Genomic DNA, 20155 nt, shown 5'->3' on the forward strand with positions numbered 1-20155 from the left:
AGATTCAATCATTAAATCAGATTTATTCTGATGTATATCTCAAACACATGTACTTTATATCCATACAAAAATAAACAACAGTTACTCTGAACAAATCATAAGTGCTACAGTATGTCATAGCTGGTAAAGACAGGACAGACATAGCCTTTGTATTTTCATTTTTAAACACTATCCGACTATTCTGTCTGATTTTCCCTAATGACAAAAAAAGGCTATGTCTAAATTATACTATTTATATACTAAATCTTTAGTCGTTCAACAAATATTTCAGTCGTTTACCTAGTTCATGACCGACGGGCTCTTCACCTTACTAGCAACTCATACTGTATATCTAAAACCAAGCTGATAAATTGTATTACATACAAAATTATAAAGATAAAATACATCCTATATAAAATATTATCCTTTATTCAGGTTCTACTGTAGTTAAATGAATAATAACCCAAAAGAATACATTTTACCTGACGAAAGATGTCTTGAACACTAATGGACAAATTATTGCTTATATATACAAACAAGTGATTTACCTTTCCCCTTGATTGACAAGAGATTGTAATTATAATACAATAGCATCTTCACATTGAAATATTTCAAAAGAACAAGCTAAATGTCTTATGAGTTGGCTAAAACACCAAAAAGTACAAAACAGTGTAATGCCCCCTGCTGGCAGAGAAGAATACAAGGGTGATTATCTTTGCTGATTGTTTGAAGATCATACTGTACTAAAATAATCTCTTTGCATAAAAATAGCACATTAAACTCTTTTATAAGATATTAATTTTGTTTTCACATATACAGTAGGTTTATGGTATATATTATGTATTATTTTTTTAATTTAATAAACAACTTCTGAGGCAAACATGTATCTTTTCTCCATTTTGTTAAACCAATTAACATTTGTCTAACTTATGTTAGAACAAATCATGTCAATTTGTCCTGTCTCAGCTAGCCAGCTAATTAGGTTTCTTAGTTAGCTAGTTATTTTTCTGTTAATTTATGCCGTAAATGTATGTTGCAATAAAGGTAGATCCCGGTTCTCAGGAAGAGCCTCCAGGTCCGTTCTCTACTTCAGGTACATGCTCGTCTGCGCTGAGGATTTCCCACTGAGTATTGTTGATCTGATGGCTGCTCCTATCGCTGCCCGAGCGGCTCAGGTAGCCAAAGCTAAGAAAGCAGACAGAAAACATATGACTTTAATCAGAGATGGGGTCAGCAAGAGGGAGAGGAACTTCCTCAAGCAAAGTCCTTAGTTTAAAATAAGACTTTTCATAATGTCAACATGTGATAAGAGTCCTTCGGTCAGAGGAAGTGACCTAGAGATTGTCTTTCAAAAAAAGCAGAAGAACATTCTGTTCAGATCTGCAAATCTTTACTTTAATATTTACTCTGTTCACATCTAGCCAAGTAGCTTTGCTAGTATTATTATACAGTATAATCATTTACAGTGGTAAACTAACATTCACATTGTTGAATTAACGCTTAAGTAAATGAGCACCCAAAGCGCTTATATGAGGCCAGATGGACATCAACAGCCACTAAACTTGAAGGATTCTGATAATGAGGATCCTGATAAGTTTAACACAAGGCCCCCAAAGTTTGCATTTCCATGTGCAATTCTTTATACCTCAAACTCCTTCTGTTTCACATAGATTGTATAAGATTTGGACAAACCATTCATGATCCTATCTCGAATTTGATGGTAAAAGTAAAAGCCATTTTAAAAAACGATTTCTAAAGTCATTGTCCATCTTTCTTACATAACCAACACATTTAGCTACGAGTAGCTCAAATGAGAAAGCCTGCTAAGATGTGATTCCTATGGAGTTTAATCACAGGTAGATGAGTAACTTACAGGTTTCTGATGCGACTTTGATGAGGTTTGCTGTCAGGGCAGTCTTCACCCTTTCTCTTCTCAAACAAGGATCCTTTCTCTTCATCACTATGGGACACAAATACAAATGTTAAAAATCACATCATAGTAGCTACATTGCAACAGACACAAAGTAACTCAAGATTCTACCTGCTGCATTCGTCTTCCGGTAAACCCAGCATTTTGGTCTTAATGATGCTCCTCTGTTTCTTTATAGCGGCACGCACTGCTTCCATTAGAAAGCCAGGACATCTCTCGTCATTCAGGATCTCTCTGTAATTTCACACATGCAAAGCACATAATACATGGGGTGCCAACATATAAACACACTCAATCATACATTTCAGACAATTTGGAAACACCAGTCAGCCTGCTGTGGGGAAATCCAGAGTCCCCTAGAAGAAACCTACCAAGAACATGCAACACAAACATACTAGAGGTAAGATTTAAACCCCCATTGCTCACCACTAACCTACCATGCTTCCATACTGAATTAAATTTGTACAAAAATACAATTTTATCACAAATGCATGATCACAAATACATGAGCATTTCCCCCGATTTTCTCCCTAATTTAGACGACTATAACGTGTTTCCTCAGAACCACGTGACACCAACCGACAGCATCTTTTCGAACTGCTTACTCACGCACCGTTGGGGGCAGAGTAACACACTCGGAGGACAGCGCTATCCGCTCAACCCGCTTGCTTGAGCTTACAGACGCCCCTGATTGGCTGTAGAGTCGTGATTAATGTGGGAGCACTAAGTACCTCTCATCCCTCCCCTCTGGGAGAGCTCGGCCAATCCGCTCAGAGGTTACAGCATCACCCGGGAATCAAACTCAGGAGCATAAATTTCTTAATAACTTTGTTTTAATGAACTTTCTCGCAGGACTTATGATTTAAAACCCAACATTACTATCTGTAAAATTCCTGTGTTAGCATTTCTCTCTTTTGTTTTCTCACCGTTGGTAGAAGGCGAGTTCTTCTTGAACCAGGAAGAGATTGGCCTTTAGCTCATTCCTCTCAAACAAAATGTCTCGTACTTCCTGTTTGGTGAAACACGGCCTGTTCGGGTCCCGCAGGTCAATGATCACCTTATAAGTCATGTCAAGAGGTGGGCTGTTCTGAAGAAAAAAAGACAATAAACAGTGTTGGATTTTGATGTTTAAACCAAGAACACATAAAGGAGTCTCATAAAGGAGAGGATGTTTGTTGTAGAGTGACACAGCAATATTTTTATAGCATATGACTAATTCATGTCCGCTGACTTGGCAATGATCACATTGAAACAATCCCTAACGTCATTAATGCCTGGAGTCATTCTAGAACAGTAGAGTGTTTGATGTGTGACAATATACCATAAATAATTTATTTACCTGCTTTATAACAAATTCTACCCTATGTATATTTATTCCATTCTCTGAAATAATATCTTTTCACACATATGCAAGTAAACCTGTAAAGAATAAAATAAGTATTTTCACTAGAAATTCATAAGAACTTCCTGAGTTCACATTCTGTTTTTTTATAAATATATTTTACAAAGGAGTTTCGCTTCTAAATGTTTTGGTTGTTTTTGTATGCAACCTTATAATTATAGTGTTGGAAATTGGTAATAATGGACATATTTTTGGGTCGCTGGAACAGATTAAATGCATTTACATTATTTTCAATGGGAAAATTCGTTTCACAATACAAATGTAAACAAAAGAAAACTCATCTCAGGAAGGTACCACCAGGTGTATTATATTGATGACAATCAACATAAATTAAAAATCATACTTCTTATTGAAGGACAGAAAGATGGACAGTAATATTAATACCAAAATATATAAAAATCAAATTAAAAGAAGGCACATTTGTAAAACCTTGATAAAATACACTTAAATGTCATGTTCATGTTTTTTGTTGTTGTTGTTGTTGTTGGTGGTGGTGGTGGTGGTGAATGGGGTATTTGAGATCCAAAAATGTTATCTCTTGTCATTGAGCTAAAACGAAAGACCGTCACATCCATACAGTATGAGTTTCTTCCCCAAACTGCTGCCACACATTTGGAAGCAAACACTTTTATAGAATGTCTGTGTATGCTGTAGGATTAAGATTACGCTTTACTGGAACTATGAGCACTGAAACTGTTCCAGCATGACATTGTCCCTGTGCACAAAGCAAGCTCCATTAACACACTGTGTGACAAAGTTGGGCTTGGAGAACTTCTGTGGTTTATACAAAACCTTGACCTCAACCATATTGTTGACTTTTTGGATGAAGTGATTGAGCATCAGACCTTCACACCCAGTATCACTAATACTCTTGAGGCTGAAAGAACACAAATCCCGACAACTACTGTATGTTACAAAATCTAGTGGAAAGCCTTGGGTGCTATGCATGTGACCATAGGCGCAAATGCTTGAACTGCCTTTTTAAGTACTTAAGTCCTTTTTTATAACATATATTAGAATAATCAAAGAATTTGAGCCTTCTGTACTTTTACTTGACGTATATATATTTTTTCTTTTTACTTTTACAGATTTACAGTAAATGTCCTGTACAGAACAAGCAAATATGAAAACCTCCAATTATTACCGTGTTTACAGGAGTAGTGTTTGCCTTGGCCTGCTCCAGCTGCATGACGAGTCGCTGTATCTCTTTCTGTTTTTCCGCCAGGTCTTCCTCGAGGTCCACCTTCCTCTCTGCGATGCTCTTCAGCTGAGTTTGCATCATGCCCTGTTTATTCCTCAGCTCTCCATTCATCTTCATAAAGCGATCCAACTGCTCCTGAAGCTGTCATACGAAACACACAACACATGTATGTACTTTAATTTTATGCTTATAATCAACATTATGTTATAATTCCTTTACATACTGTTAAAAGTAAAATGTGATATCTACTTTTTTCAATAGCATGCATTATTGAGTGCATTCTACTTAATGAAATACAGTAACATCAGTACAAAGAAAATGAAAATGCGGATCAAACTAGGTTGCATGTCTTTAACTTGCCGGAGGAAACACAGTGTAAACTCCACATACACAGAGGAAAAGTGAGATTCGACCCCCCCAACCCTGGAGGTGCCAGGGGCCAGCGATAACCACTAAGTCACCGTGTTCCCCTGTTAATGGATTTCATCTCTGATTAATGCTGTTTTTTTTTATCCAGCCAGCAGAAGAAAAAAACTGACATAAATTTCACAATAAATGCATAATAAAATATAAGATGAGGCTATCCCTGCCATACATGTATCTGTGTTGTGTATGCTTTACCACAGCAAGACAATCTGGGAGAAAGTAAGCTGAATATTCAATTATGTCAACAAACTGACTGACCTCCTTAAATAAAATCAGAATCTCACATATTTCCATCTTACACATAAAGGTTGCATAAAACTTACTATAAATAATCAATTTAATAATTATCTATGAAATCATATTTATCTATGAAAAATATTTATATTTTATATAAAATACGAAATCCTAATTTTATAAATTAAATATACTTCATCTTTATTTATTTATTTTTTTTAAATCTACCTCTGATTAATTTTTTTACACTTTAGTCAAGTTATAGGAGTACTCTTAGATTAGAGCAAATATAGGCATTTGTAAAAAAAAAAAAAAAAAAAAAAAAAAAAATTAAAATGAAAGACGTCAAAAGAAAAATGACTTTTGTTCAGACTTGTTTCTTGTTAAAGGTGTGGCACGCTTCGGTTTAGCTTTTGGCCTTTGACTGGGTTTTACTGCCAGGTGCACAGTAACCTGAGGCTTGATCATCTGATTCTCTCAAAACACATTGCTGGCTGTGAGACAGTCGCTAAATCTGAAATCTACAGTACTTCAAACATCACACACACATAAGCCATTATGCTCCGATTCTTGGGGTAGGGTGAGCCAACATATTCTTCATTAGTGCTTTATTCAGTGACTCAAAATGTAAAAAAAAAAATTAATTAAAAAAAAATGTCATTCTTTATATGGGACAAGTTATATCAAAATTAATATTCTGATAATTAATCTGTGACTGCTGTTTTTGTTGTGTTGTGTATCTAGATTAAAAGTACAAATGCTTGTCTTTAAGCTGAACATTACATTACATTATATTATATGAATTTCTTAGACTAAGAATGCATTTATCCTACATGTTACTATATCCAGTGGTCAAATTGTAAAAAACTTTCAAGTGGGATATATATATATATATATATATATATATATATATATATATATATATATATATATATAAACAAAATTTTAATATTTGGAGCCATTTGATCCTTTCCATGGCTTTTATCTGGGGAGAATTATAAGAGTATAAAAATTCTTATGTAGGATAAAAAAAACCATAAACATTAGTAATGGAATAATATAATAGTCCTGTAGTTCACCAGTCTCTCTCTCTCTCTCACTCACACACACGGATGCACACAGAATCAAATTACTATTATGGCATTTAAAAATCTATTTCTGATCCTTTTGTACCCAAGTATGTAGGTGAAGCCACAAAATCTAATGAAAAAAACAAAACCTCTTCTTTAAAATGAGAATGAAATGACACAAATTGGGTAAAGAACTCGTCTTTAATAGTCATTACAGCTGTCAGTCCTTTCGAAAACTCTTCGTTTTCATCACGTCATACCTTCAGTTCTCTTCTTTTTTTTAATAAGTCAAAAAGCTGTGCTTGAACTTTTTCTCTTGGCTGTTGAGAAATTGCAAACAGCACGAAATGACGCAAACCTGCATGGGCTTGTGAGCAGCGTGTTGCGCTTAAGCTGGGGAACAAGCAAATGGGGAAAAGTGATTGGCTTTAAATTTTGCAAGGAGTAAGATGAGATAGCATATTGAATTCTGACCAGCTAATCGCCGTTGTTTATAGTACGTAGATGATCATACATAGATCATATGTATTTAATTTTCATGAGAAATTTTACATAATACACAGCATTATTAATGTAAAGGGGATGGTAAGGGGGATGGTGGTTTTACAGAGGGGATGGTTTTTGTCATTTTTTTCAACAGGGGGGGGATGCATCCCCCCTCAAATCGAGTCCTGACTATATCCCTCTAGTCATCTACTGAATTATTTCTCCATATTAATGCCAACCCGTAAAATAATCCTTTTATAGCATAATATTAAAGAGAACATTTCTTTAGGAAAGTGACAAACTAGAAGCCCCGCCATGAGGATCTGCAGTGAATTTTTGTAATGTGTGTGTTCAGTAAGGCAGGCAAAAGCTAAATTGGTTAAAATTGTCTGCTTAAAACAATTTTAGGGTGGAATATTGCATTTAGGGCATATTGCGATATTGCGATAACCAGTACTGGGAAAAATACGAGAAAAAAAAAAACATGCTAATAGTGGAAGTTTTATATTTACATTTCTACCTGAGTAGATCTAAATAAGTACTTGTTGTTTAACAGAATATATCCAATGTATGAAATGCATGTGGTTGCAGCTACTGTAGACAGACAGCTACAGTTATAAAGGACAATGCATTATGATTGGTTGGCTTTAATTTAAAAGTGATAAAGGGGTATTTTATCCCAGCCAGTTTCTCCAACTTCAAAGTACTGAGTAATGATTGACAAGCTCCCGACAGTAATGGAGTACAACCTTAAATATTTTGCAGAACAAATACATAAAGTCTACAGAAATAATTTTATCAAGGTACAGATTTTGGGAACTGTTCACACAGCCAATACCTGAGACACACCAAACTCCAGTTCATACACACACCTCGAGCACTACTGCTCAACCAGTGCTTAAGTCTGTAGTTAATTCTTTTTTTTTTTTTTTTTTTCAACAATATTTTTATTGATTTTATAACAGGGATATTACAGGGTAGACATGTAATGTTAAAAACCTCCTTATAAATCCCTATAACACCCACCCCACCCCTCCCTAGCTCCAAGCCAGCTTTACAAGTACAAGGAAAGGCTAGACGCCAGGCACAACAAAGGAGAGAAACTAAAAAAAGAAAAAAGAACCTGGAGCTGGAAGTCTTTTAGTTTTGTGTACAACAACAAAAAGAGAAAAGAGAACAAACAAACAAACGATTAAATAGAAAAGGAATCAAACTATAGATGTATATGAAAAAAGCGAAGGAAGGGCCCCCACACCTGTTGGAATTTTAAGTCTGGATAATGGATTGAATAGTGGATCTTCTCCAGGGACAGACAAGACATAATATCTCTGAGCCACTGGGCGTGAGTGGGTGAAGTGGCATCCTTCCATTTGAATAAAAGAGAACGCCTGGCCAGGAGTGTCGCAAAAGATAACAAACGCTGTTTAGCTGGAGTTAAACGCTTGTCTTCCTCTCCAGTGACACCAAAGAGAGCGATCAGAGGATCTGGTTCAAGGTTACATTTCAATATGTACGACAAGGTTTTAAAAACATCCCTCCAGAATTTTTCCAAATTCGGGCATGTCCAGTACATATGAATAAGAGACGCCTCTCCACTTTTACATTTCTCACAACAAGGATCAATGTCTGGGTAAAAACGGGAAAGTTTAAGTTTGGAGAAATGAGCCCTGTGTACAACCTTAAACTGTAATAAAGAGTGGCGAGCACATAAGGAAGTTGAATTGACAAGGTAAAGAATTGAATTCCAAGTATCATCTGACAGCGAGAGATTTAAATCTTTCTCCCAAGCAGTTTTAATTTTACTTAAAGGGGTGTAACTCAAACCCATCAATCCACCATAAATAGTGGATATTAGGCCTTTACGCAGTGGGGACAAACATAGGAGATTATCTATAATATTTGCAGCAGGAGCTTCAGGGAAGTTCGGTATTAAAGAGCGAATGAAGTGTCTTACTTGCAGGTATCTGAAAAAGTTTGAATTGGGTAGGTTAAACCTTTCAGAAAGCTGCTCAAACGATGCAAACTTATGGTCAACAAACAGATCTTTGCAAAGCTTGATACCCTTGTTGTACCATTCCTGAAACACTGAGTCATGTAAGGAGGGTTGGAAGAGATGGTTAGAGACAATAGGACTGGACAGAGAGAAGCCCAGAAGACCGCAGTGCTTTCTGAACTGAGCCCATACTCTCAAGGTGTGCCTAACAACTGAGTTATTGATTAATTTTATTGAGGGGATGGGGAGTGCAGATCCAAGAAGTGCAGAGACAGAGAGATTTTTGACAGACTTTATCTCCATTTCCACCCAGGCAGGCCGATTAGGTTGGTTATGAAAATATGCCCAAAAGATGACAGATCGAATGTTTGCTGCCCAGTAGTAAAAGCGAAAATTAGGCAGAGCCATGCCACCATCTCTTTTAGATCTTTGAAGTAGGGACTTATTTAATCGTGGATGTTTACCTTTCCAAAGGTAAGAGGATATAATTGAGTCTAAAGCACCAAAGTAAGATTTGGGAATGAAAACAGGTACAGACTGAAAGAGATATAAAAATTTAGGAAGAATACTCATTTTAATGGCATTAATGCGGCCCACCAGGGACATGGACAGTGGTGACCATTTTTCCAAGTCCTTTTTAGTTTGGGTTAACAACCTAGTAAAATTTTCTTTAAAAAGGTGTTTATGTTTCCTTGTGATTGTAATACCGAGATAGGTAAACTGATTTTTCACTATCTTGAATGGAAAATTGTACATACCAGTTGTTACTGCTGTATTATTAAGCAGAAAAAGTTCACTTTTGCGCAAATTCAATTTATACCCTGAAAAGTAGCTAAATTCACTAAGCAATGACAGCACAGGTGGAAGGGAGGAGATTGGATTTGATATAAAAAGTAGAAGATCATCTGCATAAAGGGAAACTTTATGTTCTTCTCCCTGCCTCCAAATCCCAGATATATCCCTACAACTGCGGAATGCAATTGCTAGTGGCTCAATGGCAAGGTTAAAGAGCAATGGGCTAAGAGGACACCCCTGACGAGTTCCCCGCTGAAGGCTGAATGGTTGGGACTGCTGAGCATTTGTCAGAACTGAGGCAGTAGGGTTTGAATATAATAATTTAACCCAAGTAATAAAACTTGGACCAAAATTAAATTTTTCTAAAGCCCTAAATAAATACTCCCATTCCACACGATCAAAAGCCTTTTCAGCATCTAAAGAAAGGACACACTCAGGGATCCCCTCTGATGGTGTGTACAGGACATCCATAAGACGTCGAATGTTAGAGTAAGAAAAGCGATTTTTGACGAAACCGGTCTGGTCCTCAGATATAATAGAGGGTAAAACAATCTCTAATCTTCGAGCCAAGACTTTAGCAAGGATTTTAACATCCACGTTGAGAAGAGAGATTGGTCTATATGAAGAGCACTCTGTTGGGTCTTTATCTCTCTTTGCTATAAGAGTGATGCGAGCCTCATTAAATGACGCAGGCATCTTACCTTGCTTAAAAGATTCAGAAAGAACCAAAGCTAGTTGTGGTGCAAGGTATGAGGAGAAAGATTTAAAAAACTCTACAGGGAAGCCATCAGGACCCGGGGACTTACCAGATTGCAATGATGAGATAGCGGAACTAATCTCCTCTTGTGATATGGGCTCTTCTAATCTTAATCTAAAATCAGGGGACAGTGTTGGGATATCTAGTTGATTCAAGAAATTCTCAAGTGAATTACAGTCCTTTGGAAACTCAGAAGTATATAATCGAGAATAAAAATTCTTGAATGCATCATTAATTTTAGAATGGTCGGTAGTAATGGTACCATCCTCCATCTGAATTTTTGTAATGTGTTGTTGTGCTCTAAAACCTCTTAACTGATTAGCTAAAAGTTTCCCAGATTTATCACCATGAATGTAAAATTGGCTCCTACTCTTTAATAATTGGCATTCGATTACATGCGTCGAGATGAGTTCAAAATTAGTTTGCAATTCTATGCGTTTTTTATACAGATCAGGGTTTTTAAATAGAGCATACTGCTGATCGATTTCTTTAATTTGGTTGGTCAAATCTTTTCGTTCTTTATATGCCTTCCTTTTCATATTTGCAGTATACGAAATTATCTGTCCCCTGAGGTAGGCTTTTAGAGCATCCCAAACAGTTAAACATGACACTTCAGGTGTTTCATTTGTGTTCAAGAAAAAAACTATCTGGTCTTCCATAAATTTTTTAAAATCATTCTCTATCAATAATGAAGAATTAAAGCGCCAATGTTTATTAATTTGAGGAAGATTGGGGAGCTTTATAGACATAACAACTGGTGCATGATCCGATATCACAATGCTCTGATAAGCGCAGGAGCTAACCATGGGGATCAGTTGATTATCTAAAAAGAAATAATCAATTCTGGAGAAAGTATGGTGAACATGTGAGAAAAAGGAGTATTCTCTCTTTTTTGGATTAAGGAAGCGCCATATGTCAGAGATACCAAAACTGCAAAGATAGGACTGAAGTAGCATGGCGGATTTACTCAGAGGTATAGGATTGGGAGATGACCTGTCAAGTGATGGATCTAAACAGCAGTTAAAATCTCCCCCTAATATGAGAGAGTATGAGCTCAGATCTGGTAGAACAGAGAAGAAATGTTCAAAGAAGGAAACGTCATCGTAATTAGGGGCATATAAATTAGCCAACACTACATTAGTATTAAATAACTTCCCTGAAACAATGATATAACGACCATGTATATCTGCAATAATATTATGCTGCTCAAAAGAAATGTTTGGATTAATGAGAATTGAGACACCCCTAGCTTTGGCCTGAAAGGTCGAGTGGTAGTGCTGCCCTCCCCAACGCGACATAAGACGAGAATTATCGGAACTGCGAATGTGAGTTTCTTGTAAAAATGCGATGGCAGTGTTAAGTTGTTTAAGGTGTGAGAGCACCTTCCTTCTTTTGACCGGATGGTTTAAACCCTTAACATTCCAGCTCACAAAGTTTAAAGAACTATTCATTCTCCCTGAGAGGAGATGCAGGTAGATAAACATAAATAATAATGAAATGCCCAGCGTCAGTCCTAAAACAGAAGTGTAAAACACAGAGCAACCTATCAAAGATACACCGTGTATACTGAACTAACACAATACTGGCTTTGGAGAACCCCCACCCCTGCCCCACACACCCCTCCCCCACACACCCCACTACACCCAAACAAACAAAGATAGCTGCTAGGAAACAAAGCAGCAAGCTCTTCCATCCTTCCATTTTCCACCTAACCAATCTTCCTGCCGCTAACCACACCATCTTCTGCTCCGACACAGTTTACAAAAACTAAGAATTAAATATATAAATAAAACATTTCCCCACTCCAATACTGAAATCTCTCAATAAGAGAAAAACACAAAACAACCCCCCTCCCCCCACGTCACATTGTAACTCTAAAAAAATAAACAGACATGTAAATTACACGTGACTAGAAATAGAGAAAATAATAATAGAAAACCAACAACAACTACACGTGTTTAACACAATACTCTTACCAGGAAAAAACGTAAAAATGGCTGGATTTAAAGTTAAAAAGGGTACTTTCCTGAGAATTGTAGTATTAAAAAGAAATAAAACTATAGTGCACTAGGTAGTTTTCGGCAGACTGTCTATGTGTTTCTGCGCCTCTTCTACCGAGCGAAGCCACTTCTTCTGTCCGGTAGAGAGAGTGATCCGGAGCCGTGCTGGATACAGGAGAGAAGGCCGGAGTCCACGGTTGTATAACTCAGACATAACGTCTCTATACTCGGCTCGCTGGCTTAAAACTTCGGGAGCGTAGTCTTCCACGATACGAACCTGCTGACCGCGGTATTCCAGCTTCCCTCTCCGCCGAGCCTCCCGAACCAGAAGGTCTTTAACCTGGTACCGGTGCACACGGAGAATGACGGGCCGAGGTCGCTGACCTGAAGCGGGTTTGGATGCAGGTATGCGGTGGGCTCTGTCAATCTCAGGCGGGGATGGGAGCGTTTCACTTCCAAACACCTCGCACAGAAACTTCGAGAAAAACTCGGTAGGGAGTCCACTCTCAGTACCCTCCGGAAGACCCAGGACACGCAGGTTCTGTCTCCTGCTCCGGCCTTCTAGGTCTACGACTTTGGCCGTTAACTTAGTGTTGTTTTCCCGAAGTCCGGAGCAGATGTTCTCTAACTCGCTCACACGCTGGCTCAGGTCATCTGTAGCGAGTTCTAACGAAGGTAAGCGCTGTCCATGGTCCTCTACTTGGGATTGAATTTGGTCCAGTTTACTTTCCAGTAAACTTAACGAAGATTTAAATTCAGCCACTAACGCTTCACGTTGTTTATCTAACAGCGCAGAGATGGCCTCGACTGTTAGAGGGGTCACAGTGTCGTCTTTTTTCCCGGCCTTAACACTCCTTGTAGCCATTTTAAATGTGAAAAGTATGTAACCGTGGGGAAGAGTACAAAGTTATTGTATCCTAAAGATTTAGTTTAGCATTTAGAAACGAATAAGGGAGTGAAGGAATGTAAAATTGTCGGAGCACCTAACTTACACGTCTACTCCATGTGGCTGCTAACCGGAAGTCGAGTGTAGTTAATTCTTAGTTAAAAATTGATCTTAACTAACTCAAATACATCCCATGTGGTGTATAGTTAAGCGTGTGTGTTTGTGTGTGTTTGTTGCCATACCGCTTCCACCTCTTTAGACATCTTGGATATCTCCTGCACTTTGGCTCTGAGCTCGTCACGCTGTTTATCCACCACCTCTTTAAGTTTGAGCATCACCTCTCTCTCCTGACGCTGTGTACGGTCTGAGGGGAAAATGGTCAAATGGTCACAGCTCCAAGGTTATGGGTTCAGGTTAATATCTGTGTGGAGTTTTGCATTTTCCTGCATTTCGGTGAGAGTTTCTCAAGTTTTCCAGGTTCCCACTAACCTTCTAAAACATGCCAGTAGGTAGACTGGCTATGCTACATTAACATCCTCAGTAAGTTAAAACTTTTATCAAAAACTTAGTTTCCATCAAAGTTATATCTTTAAACTGGTTTACTAGTTTAATAACTAGAAGTGACATCAGCCTGGCATGGGGGATGGAGTTTGACCCAAATGCCTAAGAAGGTCTTTAGTCGTAAAAGATTGCCACTAATTCATCACATCAACGTGATGTGCAGACATTAAGAGGAAGTTCATTCCACCCCCAAGGAGCTAGGAGGGAAAATAGTCAAGATACATGTTTTCCTCGATCCGCGAGAGATTGTGGGACCAGTCGCAGCCGCATTCTGGATCAGCTGTAGAAGACGAATCGTGTCTCTTTAACTACCCTTCTTAAGAGCTTAAGATCACTAGGTTAGCCATTAACTGCTAACAGCTAACCTAGCCCTTCTTAAAAGCTACCCAACAGCAGTTAGCTGCTTCTTGCTAACCTACATTATTTACTGAAGCTTTTAAAATTGTAACTAGAGAATGACAGAGCAGAACATTAAGCTGGGGGAGGGTCTCTTGTTATGTGAAAGCGTACCATGGGGGGAAATATGATTTGCCTGTTTAAACCCAAGTCAATAAAAATATGAAAAGAAGATAAACATTTACAGAATTTAGCAGACATCCTTATCCAGAGTAAGTTATAGTCATCTTATTATAGATCTAAGCGCTGGGGGGTTAAACGCCATGTACTGGGGCCCAAAAGAGACACTTTGATCACTTTCCACTCAGTAGGCCAACATCTTAACGCTTGAGCTACCTCAGTCGCAAATAATAGATTTCCTCATTTTTTGTAACAGTTGTGTGTTCACGCACACTGTAGACCAAACTTCACTCACTCACTTATCATCTATACCTCCTTATCCTGTATTTATGGCATGGTGCCAATCCATTGCTGGGCACACACAAACTTACCCACTTATTCACACACTACAGGCAATTTGGGAACGCCAATTAGCCTAATCTGCAATTCTTTGGCCTGTGGGAGGAAACAGAGTACCAAGGGGAAACCCACCAAGCAATGGAAAAACATGCAAACTCCGTGCACATAGAGATGGGAATCGACTCGGACCCTGAAGGTACAGGGCAAAAGTGCTAACCATTACACCACATTGCTGCTGTAGACCAAACTTAAAGTTTAAAATTGCTAAAAAGTGAATTTTGCATAATATGTCCCCTTTAAAGAAATACCACTGGGTTAATATTATAATCTGCATCTGGAATGTTTTTATGATTCTCACAGACCATAATTTAAACAGTGCCTTCTTCTACAAAAATACCTTAACATGAACTATAAACTATTTTATTAAAGTTGTTAAATTCCACCAATAATGCTTAAACAATAATAATAACTAATACTAATAACTAATAAATTAAAATGATTACATGTAATACTCAAACTTACACAAACTTACGCCTACTTACACTCAACAGCACACTATGGTGAGTCACACAGCTTACACATGTGACTAAACACAAAGCAGTTGAAATATATCACTAAACACGCAGTAAACATCAGGGCATGGTATGCCTGTGCAGTAGGCACAAGTGTCCTTCATGACCAGACGCATTGCACAAGAGATTCGCCATCTCCTGAATATTAAGTCTTTGTCAAACATGAGGTTTTAAAAAATTAACTACATCTTAATATAATGGAATGCTAGAAGTGCTGTACACGTGTTTGTCCAGTTCACCTTCTTTAGAGAGCGAGCTCTGCAGGCGACCCAGGAGTTCTTGGTTCTCCTCCTGTAGCTGCTGCAGCTCCTTCTGCAACTCCTCCTTCTCCAGCCTGCATTTCTGCTCCTTTAGCTGCCATTCCTGCTGAAATACATACACACACAAACACACACACACATGTCAGTCAATGCTGGAAGAGACTCTGAAGGAAGATTCAAGACAGTAAACAGTTTTGACTTGCCGTACCCGAATCACACTGAAAAATTGGAGTTGTTTGTATAGAAGCTGAATTTTACAATGTTGTAATTTCAATATTCAGCTGAGTTAGTTTGTATAGTATTATTGCCACATGTTGAATGAATCTGGGGACTGCAATTGGGCTTTTTGCATATGTTAATTCTGTGGTATTAAAACTGTAAAAAAAATTAAAAAACAGCTCATGGGAAAGCAAAACTTTTTTGATAAAGAATTTAACTGTTAAATACAGGGTGGACCAAAAGTCTGGATAAACAGACATTTTTTTTTTCATTTATGAAAATATCTTTTTATTTTAGACTGAAGATGGCTTTGAAACTAATAATAGAAGATTGAACAGAATCAAACCTTACACTGCTTGATCTTTTTTCTTTAGGGTTATCTGAAGTCTGAAGTTTTTTTTCCCTTGTGCTTTTTCCCTGTTTTTCCAGGTCACTACATCAGATTACTAGATCTTTAATGATTTGGAAGAGATTCTACCATAAATACCGCCGTAATCCCACCCATTTTCTCCAGGTTTGGGACTAGCACCACATCCCAGTGGCTAGGTATTATATATGGGCATAGGGTTAATGGCCTTGCCCATGGGCAGTTAGTGCCCCTCAGATCTCCAATCAATTCAGGGCCTCAACTGCCTGAGTCACCACTTTCCCCCTGGTCAGCACAATTCAGCGGGACATAAAGGACATAACCTCTGCATGTAACAACATCAGTTCTGATACATGGGAATGTTCAGTGTTCTTAAATTCTGTGCATACACAAGTCCAAATAAAGTCAAACCCTTGGCTGTAATTCATACATTTCTTTTCTTTCATTTCACCAATGGATCCAGACCCTATACTGTAGATCCTTTTAGTGCACCTTGTATGTGATAAAATACTATATGTAATATTTTTATTCTGTATAAACATATTTAACTTCTTCCCGGCTTATTATTCAGTTTTCCATAAACATAAAAATGATTACAATTTATACAATTCATCTTTAAGCACTGCATTAATATTTTCATGTTTAGCAGAGCAAAAAGAGACCAGGTTGATATGAGTTTTATAAACATACAGTATACAGGAACAAAAAAAAAGCAATAACAGAATCAACCGCAACAAAGAGATATGACAGTATTTATTAAAGGGATTTACCTCAACTCATGTTATTGAGTTGAGGTAAATCCCTTTAATAAGTGTAAATCCCTTTTATAAGTGCTTATTCTTGCAGGCAAAGTAGTAATGCATTGTCTATTATACAGCACACACAAACAGGACATTGTGTTTATAATTACGACATAAACAACTATTAATGAATTATATAACAGAAATAAATGTAGTAATACTAATAAGATATTGTAAGTGAAGTAAACATACAGGATTATACAAATGACATGAAGAATTTCTAAAGAAACTATGTACAGAGATGTTTTTAAAAATAGTGCAATACATCGAGAAAGTTATTATATTGGTACACAACAAGTATGTTTTTTTATTAAAACAGTCATTGGTAGTTTGTTTTAGTTCCAGCAAGTTAAATCCCAGACGAGTCTTTATTAGAACAGCTATGGGATATGCAGTTAGGACAAACCTTATATTCATGAAAAATGTACCATGTCTAAGACTACAGCCTATATAAAGCAAAAATATGCACTATACTATACAGCCAAAAGCTTTTGGGTACCTGACCATCACTCCCAAACAGGTCATTTTTAACAGCAAATAATATTAAGCTTTCACAGCAAATAGGTTAATAGTTACCACAACTTTTATGCTTTTACTTGCAAACCTAGCTGTCAATTGTTCTGGAATGTAATTCAATAAAATGCTAGTTATGTAAGGAATAATAGGGGAATCTTTTATAATTATACATTTATGCAGATCAGTTTATTTAGTAAATATTATAACACTTTTGTCAATTACAGTAAAGGTCCTAATAGTCATAATGTTTACATTTAAAAGAGTATGTAAACATTATGACTATAATTTAAAGAGGGGTGAGATTTAAAAGGGGTGTGAACGTTGCGTTCCCCTGGGTGAAATAGCTAGACTCTAGAACTTTACAGACTTTTTTATATATGACCACATTGGACATCCCCAGTGTTACACAGATGTCCAGTACTCATCTACAGAGTAAAAGGCTGGGGTAAAATTAAAGAGACTGGTTTGCTTTGGAAACAGTTCAAATTTGTGAGGAAAATCAGTCACACATTTACAACCTCAACACTCAATTCAAATAGACTACTCTTTGGTGACATTCTGGCTAAGAACAAATGTAATATACACTAAATTAAGACACATAAAACAGTTTTGGAGACTGTAGTAATACAAAAAATATATTTATTTATATAATTAACGCATGTAGATTTCTCTCCTGCCATGCGGAAAAAGCCAGTGTTCAGTTCCCACCCAATGACCAAACCTCAGCCACTGGATGCAGTGCCGGTGCCAAACCCAAATAGAATTGGAGGTTTGCATCAGGAAGGGCATCTGGCCTAAAACCTAGTCTCTTGTGCAGATCGGATAGTCCACTGTGGCGCCTCCTCAACAGGGGTAGACAACAAACATGATGCACCCATATAAATGTTACACTGTTATGTCAAATTTGTTCTCTATACCAGTGATCATGGAGGGTGGCGGGAGGCTTATCCCAGGGAACTTGGGGCACAAAACAAGAGGCACAAGACCCTCAATGGGGTGCCAGTCCATTGCAGGGGACAAGCATGCACACACTCACAAACTTTTTTGGTAACGTCAATTAGCCTATTCTGCATGTCTTTGGACTGTGGAAGGAAACCGTAGACAAGATAAAATAAAAATTAAATAAATAAAATAAAATAAATAGGCAGGTGGTCTCTATGTATTTTTGCCTATTTAATGATTTTTATTTTATTTATTTAGTTTTATTTCATTGCCTTTTTGGGGGGGGTGAAAATTTTACTTTTCAAAATGCTTCACCCTTATAAACATTTACATTTTGCATGAATGTTGAGTTTAATTATTTGGGGTAAATTAAAAAAATCGAATAGACCCAATATTGCGTAATCCAACATGGCGTCCTACTGTACATTACAGGGAGAGGGTTGTGTTCTACCCTACAGAGGGCACATATAGAGGAAGTATGGAGGCATTTGCGCTTCTGCCTTGAAGATCAGAGATTAAGATCTGCCTTAAAGATTAAAGATATAATTGCTATAAGTGTTAAAACAAAACGTGGCTGTCAAACTGTAACAGTCTGTAATGTCGCACCGCGCGCGCGCGTGTGTGTGTGTGTGTGTGTCTTTACCCGAGTGTCCGTCTTGTTCGAGTCGTGCTGTTGAACCTGTAGTGTTTCCAGCGCCCTCAGCAGATTCTCCTCTTTCGAGATGTGTGTGTGGTAGCCGACGGTGAATCTCTCCAGGAGCTCCAGCACTTTCACTATTTTAGGCACCAAACTCTCGACACTTGTTTTGCCAAAACTGTCGATCAGCTTTTCCACGTCGGAGCCGATGAGCTTGGCGATGTCGTACACGTCGTCCACAGTGAGAGCTGAAACGCTCTTCTCAAAACACGCGTCCAACTTCTTGCCCTCTTCAGTGGTTTCCATCGCAGCAGAGTCCAAACAACAAGTGCCGAGAAGGAGAAGAAACTAACTAGACTCTTCCGAACACACACACACACACACGCCTCAGCCGCAGTCTGACATTTCAGCGCTATTCCGAGAATGTGGTTTTTTCGGTTTCAGTTTAAGTCTACCACAGTGTCACCCAATGAATTTATCACTTTCTAAATCCCGGGCTTATTTAATGAGCTCCAGTCGTGTCAGGGCCGATTCCTGCTTGATCAGATCCGATCCAGTAGACAGGTTAGGTTCTAACATGCAGCTTGTTGTTATATTTACACCTACACACAAGTCAGCTCCAGTGTTTGCATGAAGCACTCCTACACCACACGACACACAGCACAAGGGCTCGCTGTAAAGACATCCTGGCTCATTTCCCCATGTCTGGATCCTCCTTCTCTCCTGACCAATACTGCTCATGTCGTGTGTTCAGAGCTGTAGGCGGTGTGTCGCAGTTTCAGAGGGAATGTACAGGGGTTTTCTCTAGAGAAAAAAAAGAGAAAGAAGGAAAACATACAAATTACCATTTGCTTGCACCAAAAAAAAAACAAACTAAATGAAGTAGAATCTAGTATAATAAATAATATATATATATATATAACATTATAACCACCTGCCTAATTTTGAGTTGTTCCCCCATTTTGCCACCAAAACACTAATGACCCATGTGTTCGGACAAATTTCTGTAACAACTCTGATCTACAGTATGTCTTCTGTTTGTGTAGTGGTTAGCACGATTGCATTGCACCTCCAGGGTCCGGGTTCGATTCCCGCTTGATGGGTTTCCTCCGGGTACTCCGGTTTCCTCGCACAGTCCTAAAATATGCAGGTTAGGCTAATTGGCGTTTCCAAAATTGCCTGTAGTGTGTGTGTCTGCCCTGCGATGGATTGGCACCCTGTCCAGGGTGTACCCTGCCTCGTGCCCTAAGCCTCCTGGGATAGGCTC

The 20155-nt window shown here is 38.0% G+C and overlaps 1 protein-coding gene across 2 annotated transcripts; it reads right to left on the bottom strand.

Moving 5' to 3' along the window:
- Positions 1-5: 5 nt before the first annotated feature.
- On the bottom strand, positions 6-19608 carry rilp (Rab interacting lysosomal protein). 2 transcript variants are annotated; one of them, XM_053507452.1, is made up of 8 exons: positions 18895-19608; positions 15387-15510; positions 13402-13523; positions 4456-4653; positions 2836-2996; positions 2021-2143; positions 1853-1939; positions 6-1164 (listed from the first exon to the last, which is right to left on the bottom strand). In XM_053507452.1, the coding sequence occupies exons 1-8, from the start codon at positions 19192-19194 to the stop codon at positions 1038-1040; spliced, it is 1242 nt and encodes a 413-aa protein (XP_053363427.1). In that variant the 5' UTR covers positions 19195-19608; the 3' UTR covers positions 6-1037. The 2 variants fall into 2 exon arrangements, with proteins under 2 accessions (XP_053363427.1, XP_053363426.1); XM_053507451.1 differs by having other exon boundaries at positions 15387-15513; positions 18895-19607.
- Positions 19609-20155: the final 547 nt, after the last annotated feature.

The sequence above is a fragment of the Clarias gariepinus genome, chromosome 11 (assembly GCF_024256425.1).
Source record: "Clarias gariepinus isolate MV-2021 ecotype Netherlands chromosome 11, CGAR_prim_01v2, whole genome shotgun sequence".
Taxonomy (NCBI): Eukaryota; Metazoa; Chordata; class Actinopteri; order Siluriformes; family Clariidae; genus Clarias; species Clarias gariepinus.

Coding starts and splice junctions, on each gene's coding strand:
- rilp (XM_053507451.1), bottom strand. CDS start 19,194: ATGGAAACCACTGAAGAGGGCAAGAAGTTGGACGCGTGTTTTGAGAAG. Junction 13,524..15,386: donor GAGCTCGCTCTCTAAAGAAG/GTGAACTGGACA, acceptor TTTTCCCCTCAG/ACCGTACACAGCGTCAGGAG. Junction 1,165..1,852: donor CAAAGTCGCATCAGAAACCT/GTAAGTTACTCA, acceptor CTGCTTTCTTAG/CTTTGGCTACCTGAGCCGCT.